This window comes from Aethalodelphis obliquidens, unplaced genomic scaffold (genome assembly GCF_003676395.1).
Source record: "Aethalodelphis obliquidens isolate GAN/ISIS:26980383/991018 unplaced genomic scaffold, ASM367639v1 scaffold55, whole genome shotgun sequence".
Lineage (NCBI taxonomy): Eukaryota > Metazoa > Chordata > Mammalia > Artiodactyla > Delphinidae > Aethalodelphis > Aethalodelphis obliquidens.
In genome coordinates this window covers 7,294,618-7,309,077 of record NW_020837999.1, presented here as the reverse complement: position 1 = coordinate 7,309,077, position 14,460 = coordinate 7,294,618, and the positions used below count along the sequence as shown (strand labels likewise).

At 38.2% G+C, this 14,460-nt stretch overlaps 1 protein-coding gene across 1 annotated transcript in view; it reads right to left on the bottom strand.

Moving 5' to 3' along the window:
* Nucleotides 1-14,460, bottom strand: part of SLC9C2 (solute carrier family 9 member C2 (putative)) — a 161,020-nt gene that overhangs the window by 35,362 nt on the left and 111,198 nt on the right. The window contains exon 23 of the mRNA XM_027086295.1: nucleotides 4,930-4,981. Coding sequence (XP_026942096.1) covers nucleotides 4,930-4,981 — 52 coding nt within the window. The remainder of the gene's footprint in view (nucleotides 1-4,929; nucleotides 4,982-14,460) is intronic.

Genomic DNA, 14,460 nt, shown 5'->3' with positions numbered 1-14,460 from the left:
ATACTAACAAATTAAGGAATAAAAACCATATGATCATCTCAACAGAGGCAGAAAAAGATTTTGCCAAAATTCAACACCAATTTATGATAAAACTCTCTAGAAAATGGGCATAGAGGTAACCTACCTCAACATAATAAAGGCCATATACAACAAACCCAGAGCAAACATTCTCAATGGTGAAAAACTGAAAGCATTTCCTCTAAGATCAGGAAGAAGACAAGGATGTCCACTCTCGCCACTCTTCAACATAGTTTTGGAAGTCCTAGCCATGGCAATCAGAGAAGAAAAAGAAATAAAAGGAATACAAATTGGAAAAGAAATAGTAAAACTGTCACTGCTTGCAGATGACAAGATACTACACATAGATAATCCTAAAGGTGTCACCAGAAAACTATTAGAACTAATCAGTGAATTTGGTAAGGTTGCAGGATACAAAATTAATGCACAGAAATCTCTGGCATTCCTATACACTAACAACAAAAAATCTGAAAGAGAAATTAAGGAAACACTCCCATTTACTATTGCAACAAAAAGAATAAAATACCTAGGAATAAACCTACCTAAGCAGGCAAAAGACTTGTACTCAGAAAACTACAAAACACTGATGAAAGAAAACAACAATGACATAAACAGATAGAGAAATACACCATGTTCTCGGATTGGAAAAATCAATATTGTGAAGACGACTATATTACTGAAAGAAATCTACAGATTCAATGCAATCCCTATCAAACTATCAATGGCATTCTTCACAGAATTAGAACAAAAAATTGTACAGTTTATATGGAAACACAAAAGACCCCGAAGAGCCAAAGTAATCTTGAGAAGGAAAAACGCAGCTGGAGGAATCAGGCTCCTCGACTTCAGACTATACTACAAAGCTACAGCAATCAAGACAGTATGGTACTGGCACAAAAACAGAAATATGTATCAGTGGTACAGGACAGAAAGTCCAGAGATAAACCCACACATCTATGGTCGCCTAATTTATGACAAAGGAGGCAAGGACATACAATGGAGAAAACACAGCCTCTTCAATAAGTGATGCTGGGAAAACTGGACAGCTACATGTAAAAGAATGAAATTAGAACACTCCCCACCACCATACCCAAAAATAAACTCAAAATCGATTAAAGACCTAAATGTGAGACTGGACACTATAAAACTCTTAGAGGAAAACATAGGAAAAACATTTTTTGAGATAAACCACAGCAAGATCTTTTTTGATCCACCTCCTAGAGTAGTGAAAATAAAAACCAAAATAAACAAGTGGGACCTAATTAAACTTAAAAGCTTTTGCACAGCAAAGGAAGCCATAAACAAGATGAAAAGACAACCCTCAGAATGGGAGAAAATATTTGCAAACGAAGCAACGTCACAAAGGATTCATCTCCAAAATATACAAAGAGCTCATGGAGCTCAATATCAAAAAAACAAACAATTCAACTAAAAACAGGGTGGAAGACCTAAATAGACATTTCTCCAAAGAAGACATACAGATGGCCAAGAGGCACATGAAAAGATCTCAACATCACTAATTATTAGAGAAAGGCAAATTAAAACTACAACGAAGTATCACCTCACACCAGTCAAAATGGCCATCATCAAAAAATCTACACACAATAAATGCTGGAGACGGTGTGGAGAAAAGGGAACCCTTTTGCACTGTTGGTGGGAAAGTAAATTGATACAGCCACTGTGGAGAGCAGTATGCAGGTTCCTTAAAAAACTATATATAGAACTACCATATGACCCAGCAATCCCACTACTGGGCATATACCCTGAGAACACCATAATTCAAAATGACACATGGGGGCTTCCTTGGTGGCACAGTGGTTAAGAATCCACCTGCCAATGCAGGGGACAAGGGTTCAAGTCCTGGTCTGGGAAGATCCGACATGCCGCAGAGCAACTAAGCCTGTACGCCATAACTCCTGAGCCTGTGCTCTGGAGCCCATGTGCCCCAACTACTGAATCCCATGTGCCACAACTACTGAATCCCGCGTGCCACAACTACTGAAGCCTGCACACCTAGAGCCCATGCTCTGCAACAAGAGAAGCCACCACAATGAGAAACCCGCGCACCGCAACGAAAAGCCCCCACTCATCGCAACTAGAGAAAAGACTGCATGCAGCAACAAAGACTCAACACAGCCAAAAATAAATAAATTTAAATAAAATTTTTTAAAAAAAGGACACATGTACCCCAATGTTCATTGCAGCACTATTTATAATAGCCAGGACATGGAAACAACCTAAATGTCCAACAACAAATGAATGAATAAAGAAGATGCAGTACATATATACAATGGAATATTACACAGCCATAAAAAGGAATGAAATTGGGTCATTTGTAGAGATGTGGATGGACCTAGAGTCTGTCATACAGAGTGAAGTAAGCCAGAAAGAGAAAAACAAATATTGTATAGTAACGCATATATGTGGATTCTAGAAAAATGGTACAGATGAACCTATTTGCAGTGCAGGAATATAGATGTAGATGTAGAGAACAGACATATGGACACGGGGGTGGGGAAGGGGAGGGTGGGATGAATTGGGAGATTAGGTTTGACATAAACACACTACCATGGGTAAAATAGATTGCTAGTGGGAACCTGCTGTATAGTACAGGGAGCTCAGCTCGGTGCTCTGTGATGACCTAGATGGGTGGAATGGGGGCAGTGGGAGGGGGACCAAGAGGGAGGGGATATAGGTATACATACAGCTGATTCACTTCATTGTTACAGCAGAAACTAACATCACATTGTAAAGCGATTATACTCCAATAAAAATTTAAAAATTAAAAAAAAAGAAAGAAAATACCAAGAGTCTTACTTATAGGTTCATTGCAACAGGTGATTCACATTCTCCAAGCCCACTTTGTATAATATGTGGTGACCTGCTATCCAATGAAACTATGAAACCTTCAAAACTGCTTTGCCACATGGAGACCAAGCATGCTGCATTAAAAGACAAGCCTTTGGAGTTTTCAAAAGAGAAAAGTGTGAACACGAAGAACAGAAGCAATTATTGAAGGCCACCATTTCATCAAATGTGTCTGCACTGAGAGCATCATTCTTAGTGGCTAACTGCATTGCTAAACCTAAGAAGCCCTTTACTATTGGTGAAGAGTTGATCCTGCCTGCTGCTAAGGACATTTGTCATGAACTTTTAGGAGAGGCTGCAGTTCAAAAGGTGACACGTGTTCCTCTTTCGGCTAGCACCATAACTAGATGAATTGGTGAAACAGCAGAGGTTAGTGAGGCACAACTGTCAGAGAGGATTAATGAGTCACCGTGGTACGCAATCCAGGTTGACGAGTCTACTGATGTTGACATCAAGGCAACAATGCTTGTCTTTGTGCGATATATATTTCATGTGCATGAGGATATGTTATGTGTACTTTTGCTGCCAACCAACACCACAGCTGCAGAACTATTCAAGTCTCTGAATGATTACATAACAGGAAAACTGAATTGGTCATTTTGTGTCAGTATATGCACAGATGGAACAGCTGCCATGACTAGACATCTTTCTGGTTTCACTACTCGGGTCAAAGAGGTCGCTTCTGAATGTGAGTCTACGCACTGTGTCATCCACAGAGAAATGCTGGCTAGCCGAAAAATGTCACCTGAACTTAACAACGTTTTGCAGGATATGATTAAAATTATCAACTACATTAAAGTACACGTCCTTAACTCACGTCTGTTCGCGCAGCTCTGTGAGGAGATGGACGCAGAGCACACACGTCTTCTCTTATACACAGAAGTGAGATGGCTTCTAAAGGAAGATCACTGGCCAGAGTTTCTGAATTACAAGAGCCGCTCCAGAGATTTCTTTTAGAAAAACAGTCACCACTGGCAGCATATTTCAGTGACACAGAATGGGTCGCAAAACTTGCTTACTTGTGTGACATATTCAACCTGCTCAACGAACTCAATCTGTCACTTCAGGGGAGAACGACAACTGTGTTCAAGTCAGCAGATAAAGTGGCTGCATTCAAAGCCAAACTGGAATTATGGGGGTGATGAGGGAACACTGGGATTTTTGACATGTTTTAAACATTAGAAGAGATTTTGAAAGAGACTGAGCCAGGGGCTTCTCTCTCCCAGCTGGTGTATGATCACCTACCTCAGCTTTCAAAAGAGTTTGAGCATTACTTCCCAACCACAAAAGACCCCCGAACTGGGAAGGAATGGATCTGTGACCCATTTGTGAATAAGCCAGGCGAATCGACTCTGTCCCTGCTAGAAGAGGATCAACTGCTTGAGGTGGCAAATGACAGTGGCCTTAAAAGTACGGTTGAGACAACTTCAAATCTCCATAGGTTCTGGACCAAAGTCAAGGCAGAATACCCTGAGATTGCCACAAAAGCACTGAAAAGCCTGATTCCATTTCCAACATCCTATCTTTGTGAAGCAGGGTTTTCTGCAGTGACAGCCACCAAAATGAGATTACGGAGTAGACTGGACATAAGCAACACAATGTAATAATAATAGAAATAAAGTGCACAATAAATGTAATGTGCTTGAATCATCCCGAAACCATCCCCCCCACCCACCGTCTGTGGAAAAATTGTTTTCCAAGAAACTGGTCCCTGGTGCCAAAAAGGTTGGGGACCACTGCCTTAAGGAATCTGATCTTGCCACCTTAATACACTTTCTGCACTCTTCATTTTTTCTTTTATGCTTCCATAGCAAATAATAGAACTCCTCTAACTTTTTGCAATTATCTATTGACATGCTCACACTTCCCACCAGTATCTACACTTTATGTACACCTGGCCCATTAAACGGATTCAAAAAATGCTTATTGAACGAATAAATGAATGAGTGAATGATTGAATGAAAGCATGAACTTGTCTTCCTTTGGTTAAATTATGGGATGATAAGGTGTGATTTCAGGAAATTAGATATTCCAACTACTTACCTAGTTCTTTGACAGCATCTCGTTTGTTGGTTTCCAAAATTTCATATAATTTCTGTGAGAAGTTAAAAAAAACATTAATTTCTAATTACACCAAGTGCATTACTGGCTTTAAAACCTGAGAAAAAGAAGTGTGGTAGGGGCTTCCCTGGTGGCGCAGTGGTTAAGAACCTGCCTGCCAATGCAGGGGACACAGGTTCAGGCCCTGGTCCAGGAAGATCCCACATGCCACGGAGCAACTAAGCCCGTGCACTGCAACTACTGAGCCTATGCTATAGAGCCTGCAAGCCACAACTACTGAAGCCCGCGCACCTAGAGCCCGTGCTCCACTACAAGAGAAGCCACCGCAATGAGAAGCCTGTGCACCACAACGAAGAGTAGCCCCCGCTCGCCACAACTAGGGAAAGCCCGCGTGCAGCAATGAATACCCAACGCAGCCAAAAATAAATTAATTAAATAGACAAAATTTAAAAAAAAAAGAAGTACGGTAGAAGAAATCTCACTTAGATTAGCGTTTGGGGGAGATATTTAGCTCAAATCTTCCCTCTCTGTCAATTCTGCTGCTTTCCCCAGGCTCACACTCATAGTGCAATGGATGCTGTGTAGTAGCTTACATAACTACTGTGCCTAATATTTCTTAGAAAAGACTAGTGTACACTCCACTGTGCATCAAGGAGAATTCTCATAGATAGCGCGCCACGAGAGGGTGGCCAACAGAGAAGCTGTTTGGGAAGCCAGTCTATCGGGAGTGCAAAAACGAGTGGAATAATGAGAAAATATGGTGTCAAGTAGGTCATGTTTCCTACAGATAACTCCTGACATAACTGAAGAAACAGGTCCACTCTGGGCTAACCCATCTCTGTTCATTCACACAATAGGTATTTGTCCAATTCCCACCATGTCCCAGGCATGGCTCTACATGGAGCTTGCCCTCTAGGTTTGAGTCCTTCTGGAGCTTCCGCTTGGCCACATCAACAGCTCTGGGACTAAACAACTGACAGTTCTCTAGGATGGTCAGGTACAGATGGCTGAAATTCTGCACCCAAATCATGCATGGTATCTTCCTATTTACAAGGAACAACTGATTTGTTATCTAAAGTTTAAGCAGTTAAAGTTAAGTGTGTGTTGTTTTGTTTAGAGAAGTCATATTAATCACTCATTTTGGATATAAGAATGAAGTATACAATTTTTTTTTTTTTTTTTTTTTTGGCCACCGCACGTCTTGCAGGATCTTCATTCCCCGACCAGGGATGGAATCCGTACCCTTGGCAGTGAAAGCACGGAGTCCTAACTACTGGACTGCCAGGGAATTCCCTGAGTATATAATTTTTATTAAATTATTTCTTCTCACTTGATAACACTGAATCAGCAATGTGAAGGTACCAAATTATTAGCCTGCACATGACACCCACATACTGTGCTCCAGCCCTGCTTGCAACAGTTCATAGACAGCAGCTAAGCCCCCTTCATACTACCAGCTCTGTAAAACTGCCACAGAATGACGTTGCATAAGACACCATTAGGAACCGACTCCTGCCCACAAAGAGAAAAATAACCATGAAAGTCTAGACATACATGCGACTTCTCTAAAGGTGAGCTGCCACTGGCCAGGTTCTTGAACCGTGTCACTTTCAGAATAAACACCAGTCTGATATCTAAACACATCTCAATAAGACATTTAAATGTTTACTGAAGTCTCCTTTAAAAATGCCAAAGGGGAATTCTTTTCATGTCTTACACTTCCTGGCAAATCTCTGCCCCCAAATCGCTATGCCTTCACCCAAACTCCTCAAAGCACATTCTTAACTTCCCCCAGTGGCTCTTGTTTTTCTTCTCTCCTCTTCCTGTTTCTGAAATATTTTCTCCTATGAATAGCTTTATGTTCTTTCTAATAGAGATCAACCTAAACTTTCAGTAGTTCTTTTAATTTTCTTCTCCAATATTCTAAGTAAATCAACAGGATAGAATTCTGTTGCACATTAATATTTGATCCAATAATCAATACTCCTGTGATAAATCTAGATAATATTTCTCTATCCAGTCTATAAGGATAGCATATAAGATGTCAGATGCCTTCCTAAAATTCAGGTATACTCTTCCTATAGTGGTACCTGATTATAAAAAAGAAATCTTAAATGCTAAAGATATTTAACAATATATCTTTTATGTATTTTAGAAATGAAAAATTAAAACATTAAATTAGGTGTCTTCACAGCCTCTCCCTCTCCTGAATTTGATAAAGAAAGAGGCTCTCTTTCTTGGCTGAGAACCTGAGGCAACCAACAGTCATCACAAAAAATAGGCATAACAACCGGAAGACATAACCCCCAGCGCACCCTGATTTTGTTTTTACGCACACAATTATAAGATCTAGGGCTTCAGTAATTAGGATTTAAATTCATTCTTGGATTAAAACTCAGGAGTCTCACTTGGGCTGAGAAAACACCCTTTAGCTATTGCTACTACTCAATTTAGATTTTCATCTACATATATGAAAATATAACCCCAAATCACCAAACACTGGGTGGAAAAACTGAATGAAAGATAAGAACCAAACACAACAAATAGAAGAATGAACCTCAAAGAAGCAGAATTGATACAGGAAACAGAAATTCTTAAAATAAAGAGGTTCAAGAGAATATCACATTCTTTTAAAAACAAAAAAGAAACAGTTACTATGAAAAAGAAGCAATCAAAGTTCTTGATTGCTTGACAAAAAGTATTTGCCAAAAACAAAGTTAACAGATGGACTGAATAACAGAATAGACACAGCTAAAGACTGACTTAGGAACCTGGAAAATCACACTGGGGGTTCTCAATACAAAGAGGAAAGAGTTGAAAGTTATGAGGAAAGTTGAAAGAGGGACTCAACACAGATATTCAAAACTCTTTAAAAGAGTGCCAAAAGGAGAAAATAGAAACCACAGAGGGGAGAAAATAATCAAATAAGTAATGGAAGGAGGATGGTAATCTTCAGATTATAAAGGCTCCACCATGTGCTGAATGGGACAAATTTTAAAAAAAAATCACACGTAGACATATCTTGGTGAAATTTCAGAACTCCAAGGATAAAAAGAAAATCCCAAAGACTTTAAAGAATGAGGGAAAAAGTCACCTACAAAAGCAAAAGTAAAATCAGTCTTGTATCAGCAATGCTGAAGACAGAGGGGCAATGACTTCATTGCAATGAAAATGGTTTTGGAGAGTCAAACTATTAAAATCAAAATCAAAACAAAAAGAATTTTGGACTTAGGGAAAATTTTTTGTACGTATGGAAAATATTTCTTATGGACATAATCCAGCATAATAGAAAGGAAAGTAAAAAGGGAGCTCACATGAGACTCCAGAAAGAGTGGCTGAGGAATATAACCTAAAGGAAGAGAAGGAAGGTATTGTTAAAAAAAATTAATTCATTTGCTGTTTCATAGAGAAGAGTCTCCTTCAAGTACAAAAGGTTTAATGACATAGCATCATATTTCCTTTGTTATGGATTCAATCAAATGATAGGTTCTAGAGTGAATAACATTTATACAATCATAATATTTATATAATCATAAAGTAGAGGTTGTTTTTTGGTTTTCCATGTATAGAGTAATTTACTGAAAAGAATGAAGACAATTATACTTACAGCATAGAAGGTAAATGTTATAAACCGTCTGCCTGTAAAAATAATAGCTCCAAAAATTTAAGAGAGAAAAAGAAAAGGTTAAAGGAGATGAATGTTTAATCTCCTTATATTGCACAGCAAAGAGTAAATAAAGGCTGTTTAGAAATAATAAATCAAGAATTAGATCCAGCAGAGGGCAGACAGCAGAAGCAAGAAGAACAACAAACCTGCAGCCTGTGGAACAAAAACCACATTCACAGAAACATAGACAAGATGAAAAGGCAGAGGGCTATGTACCACATGAAAGAACAAGATAAAACCACAGAAAAACAACTAAATGATGTGGAGATAGCCAACCTTCCAAAAAAAGAATTCAGAATAATGATAGTGAAGATGATACCGGACCTCGGAAAAAGAATGGAGGCAAAGATCGAGAAGATGCAAGAAATGTTTAACAAAGAACTAGAAGAATTAAAGAACAAACAAACAGATGAACAATACAATAACTGAAATGAAAACTACACTAGAAGGAATCAATAGCACAATAACTGAGGCAGAAGAACGGATAAATGACCAGGAAGAAGGAACGGTGGAATTCACTGCTGTGGAACAGAATAAAGAAAAAAGAATGAAAAGAAATGAAGACATCCTAAGAGACCTCTGGGACAACATTAAACACAACAACATCCGCATTATAGGGGTCCCAGAAGGATAAGAGAGAGAGAAAGGGCCCGAGAAAATACCTGAAGAGATTATAGTCGAAACTTCCCTAACATGGGAAAGGAAATGGCCACCCAAGTCCAGGAAGCGCAGCAAGTCCCATACAGGATAAACCCAAGGAGAAACACACCGAGACACATAGTAATCAAATTGGCAAAAATTAAAGACAAAGAAAAATTATTGAAAGCAGCAAGGGAAAAATGACAAATAACATACAAGGGAACTCCCATAAGGTTAACAGCTGATTTCTCAGCAGAAACTCTACAAGCCAGAAGGGAGTGGCATGATATACTTAAAGTGATGAAAGGGAAGAACCTACAACCAAGATTACTCTACCTGGCAAGGATCTCATTCAGATTCGATGGAGAAATCAAAACCTTTACAGACAAGCAAAAGCTAAGAGAATTCAGCACCACCAAACCAGTTCTACAACAAATGCTAAAGGAACTTCTCTAAGTGGGAAACACAAGAGAAGAAAAGGACCTACAAAAACAAACCCAAAACAACTAAGAAAATGGTCATAGGAACATACATATTGATAATTACCTTAAACATGAATGGATTAAATGCTCCAACCAAAAGACACAGGCTTGCTGAATGGATACAAAAACAAGACCCATATATATGCTGTCTAAAAGAGACCCACTTCAGACCTAAGGACACAAACAGACTGAAAGTGAGGGGATGGAAAAAGATACTCCGTGCAAATGGAAATCGAAAGAAAGCTGGAGTAGCAATACTCGTATCAGACAAAATAGACTTTAAAATAAAGAATGTTACAAGAGACAAGGAAGGGGACTACATAATGATCAGGGGATCAATCCAAGAAGAAGATATAACAATTATAAATATATATGCACCCAACGTAAGAGCACCTCAATACATAAGGCGACTGCTAACAGCTATAAAAGAGAAAATCGACAGTAACACAATAAGAGTGGGGACTTTAACACCTCACTTACACCAATGGACAGATCATCCAAAATGAAAATAAATAAGAAACATAAGGTTTAAATGACACGATAGACCAGATAGATTTAATTGATAGTTATAGGACAGTCCATCCAAAAACAGCAGATTACACTTTCTTCTCAAGTGCACATGGAACATTCTCCAGGACAGATCACAACTTGGGTCACAAATCAAGCCTCAATAAATTTAAGAAAACTGAAATCATATCAAGCATCTTTTCTGACCACAACGCTATGAGATTAGAAATGAATTACAGGGAAAAAAACGTAAAAAACACAAACACATGGAGGCTAAACAATACGTTACTAAATAACCAAACGATCACTGAAGAAATCAAAGAGGAAATGAAAAAATACCTAGAGACAAATGACAATGAAAACACGATGATCCAAACCCTGCGGGATGCAGCAAAAGCAGTTCTAAGAGGGAAGTTTACAGCTATACAAGCCTACCTCAAGAAACAAGAAAAATCTCAAATAAACAATCTAAACTTACACTTAAAGGAAGTTGAGAAAGAAGAACAAACAAAACCCAAAGTTAGCAGAAGGAAAGAAATCATCAAGATCAGAGCAGAAATAAATGAAATAGAAACAAAGAAAACAACAGCAAAGATGAATAAAACTAAAAACTGGTTCTTTGAGAAGATAAGCAAAATTGATAAACCATTAGCCAGACACATCAAGAAAAAGAGGGAGAGGACTCAAATCAATAAAATTAGAAATGAAAAAGGAGAAGTTACAACAGACACCACAGAAATACAAAGCATCCTAAGAGACTACTACAAGCAACTCTATGCCTATATAATGGACAACCTGGAAGAAATGGACAAATCCTTAGAAAGGTATAACCTTCCAAGACTGAACCAGGAAGAAATAGAAAATATGAACAGACCAATCACAAATAATGCAATGGAAACTGTGATTAAAAATCTTCCAAAAAATGGAAGTCCAGGACCAGATGGCTTCACGGGTGAATTCTATTGAACATTTAGAAAAGAGCTAACACCCATCCTTCTCAAACTCTTCTAAAAAACTGCAGAGTAAGGAACACTCCCAAACTCATTCTATGAGGCCACCATCTCCCTGATACCAAAACCAGACAAAGATACTACAAAAAAAGAAAATTACAGACCAATATCACCGATGAATATAGATGCAAAAAATCTCAACAAAATACTAGCAAACAGAATACAACAACACATTAAAAGGATCATACACCATGATCAAGTAGGATTTATCCCAGAGATGCAAGGCTTCTTCAATATACGCAAATCAATCAATGTGATACACCATATTAACAAATTGAAGAAGAAAAACCATATGATCTTGATAGATGCAGAAAAAGCTTTTGACAAAACTCAACACCCATTTATGATAAAAAAAACTCTCCAGAAAGTGGGCATAGAGGGAACCTACTTCAACATAATAAAGGCCATATATGACAAACCCACAGCAAACATCATTCTCAATGGTGAAAATCTGAAAGCATTTCCTCTAAGATCAGGAACAAGACAAGGATGTCCTCTCTCATCACTATTATTCAACATAGTTTTGGAAGTCCTAGCCATGGCAATCAGAGAAGAAAAAGAAATAAAAGGAATACAAATTGGAAAAGAAGTAAAACTGTCACTGTTTGCAGGTGGCATGATACTATACATAGAGAATCCTAAAGATGCCACCAGAAAACTACTAGAGCTAATCAATGAATTTGGTAAAGTTGCAGGATACAAAATTAATGCACAGAAATCTGTTGCATTCCTATACACTAATGATGAAAAATCTGAAAGAGAAATTAAGGAAACACTCCCATTTACCAATGCAACTAAAAGAATAAAATACCTAGGAATAAACCTACCTAAGGAGACAAAAGACCTGTATGCAGAAATCTGTAAGACACTGATGAAAGAAATTAAATATGATATCAACAGATGGAGAGATATACCATGTTCTTGGATTGGAAGAATCAATATTTTGAAAATGACTATACTACCCAAAGCAATCTACAGATTCAATGCAATCCCTATCAAATTACCAATGGCATTTTTTACAGAACTAGAACAAAAAATCTTAAAATTTGTATGGAGACACAAAAGACCCCGAATAGCCAAAGCAGTCTTGAGGGAAAAAAACGGAGCTGGAGGAATCAGACACTCTGACTTCAGAGTCTACTACAAAGCTACAGTAATCAAGACAATATGGTACTGGCACAAAAACAGAAATACAAATCAATGGAACAAGATAGAAAGCCTAGAGATAAACTCATGCACATATGGTCAACTAATCTATGACAAAGGAGGCAAGGATATACAACGGAGAAAAGACAGTCTCTTCTATAAGTGGTGCTGGGAAAACTGGACAGCTACATGTGAAAGAATGAAATTAGAACACTCCCTAACACCATACAAAAATAAACTCAAAATGGATTAAAGAACTAAATGTAAGACAGGACACTATAAAACTCTTAGAGGAAACATAGGAAGAATACTCTTTGACATAAATCACAGCAAGATCTTTTTTGATCCACCTCCTAGAATAATGGAAATAAACAAATGGGACCTAATGAAACTTCAAAGCTTTTGCACAGCAAAGGAAACCACAAACAAGACGAAAAACAACCCTCAGAATGGGAGAAAATATTTGCAAATTAATCAACGGACGAAGGATTAATCTCCAAAATATATAAACAGCTCATGCAGCTCAATATTAAAAAAACAAACAACCCAATCCAAAAATGGGCAGAAGACCTAAATAGACATTTCTTCAAAGAAGACATACAGATGGCCAAGAAGCACGTGAAAAGCTGCTCAACATCACTAATTATTAGAGAAATGCAAATCAAAACTACAATGAGGTATCACCTCACACCAGGTAGAAGGGGCATCATCAGAAAATCTACAAACAACAAATGCTGGAGAGGGTGTGGGGAAAAGGGCATCCTCTTGCACTGTTGGTGGGAATGTAAATTGATACAACCACTATGGAGAACAGTATGGAGGTTCCTTAAAGAACTAAAAATAGAATTACCATATGATCCAGCAATCCCACTACTGCACATGTACTCAGAGAAAACCATAATTCAAAAAGACACATGCGCCCCAATGTTCATTGCAGCACTACTTACAATAGCCAGGTCATGGAAGCAACCTAAATGCCCATCAACAGATGAATGGATTAAGAATATGTGGTACATTTATACAGTGGAATATTACTCAGCCATAAAAAGGAACGAAATTGGGTCATTTGTAGAGACGTGGATGCATCTAGAGACTGTCGTACAGAGTGAAGTAAGTCAGAAAGAGAAAAACAAATATCGTGTATTAACGCATATATGTGGAACCTAGAAAAATGGTACAGATGAACCGGTTTGCAGGGCAGAAATTGAGCCACAGATGTAGAGAACAAATGTATGGACACCAAGGGGGGAAAGCGACGGGGGGTGGGGGTGTGATGAATTGAGCAATTGGGACTGACATGTATACACTGATGTGTATAAAACTGATGACTAATAAGAACCTGCTGTATAAAAAATAAATAAAATGAAATTCCAAAAAAAGAATTAAATACATATGCATATTATTAAAATTATTATTGCCTAATAGTAGAGGAATTTAACCCAGGAGTGGTGGCTTTGGGGCTGTCTCTGGGAGATGGTAGAGTGGAGGGCTCAGAGGGATAATTTTATTTCTTTTATTATATTATTTCCAAGTTGCAAAATTATGCATGAATATTTTTTACCATAAGTGTTCTGTGTGTGTGTCTGTGTGTGTATATTCAAAGATCTTACCTCTTAGGCCATGGAATTGAATACTCTGAAGCAGAAAATCATATATGAAAGTTAAAATAGCCCTTTTAGGAACGTGACTCTGCTAAATTGCAGAGGGGCCTGAAGTGGACAGACTGGTGTGAGGGAAGCTGGTTAGGAGGTGATTCATTCCACCTATGAGTTCCTAATGTGCTTACGTCCTCATCTCCCATTTGGTACTTAACTCATACTCCTGGAAATGAGGAGGATCTTGAATGATAAAAAAAATAATAATAATAAATACGACCACTCATGCACTCCTCAGTACCAGCATTTGAAGTTTTCACTGTCAAATCTTTGTTCTCTTTCCCTCTCTCTCCCGCCACTTCAGACCTACCCTTTCCTTAAAGCCTTATTCACGTCTCATTTCCTATATGAAGCCTATTTCAAGTGTCCTACCCTTCGAGAGTGTTACAAAGACAGAATCTTTACTC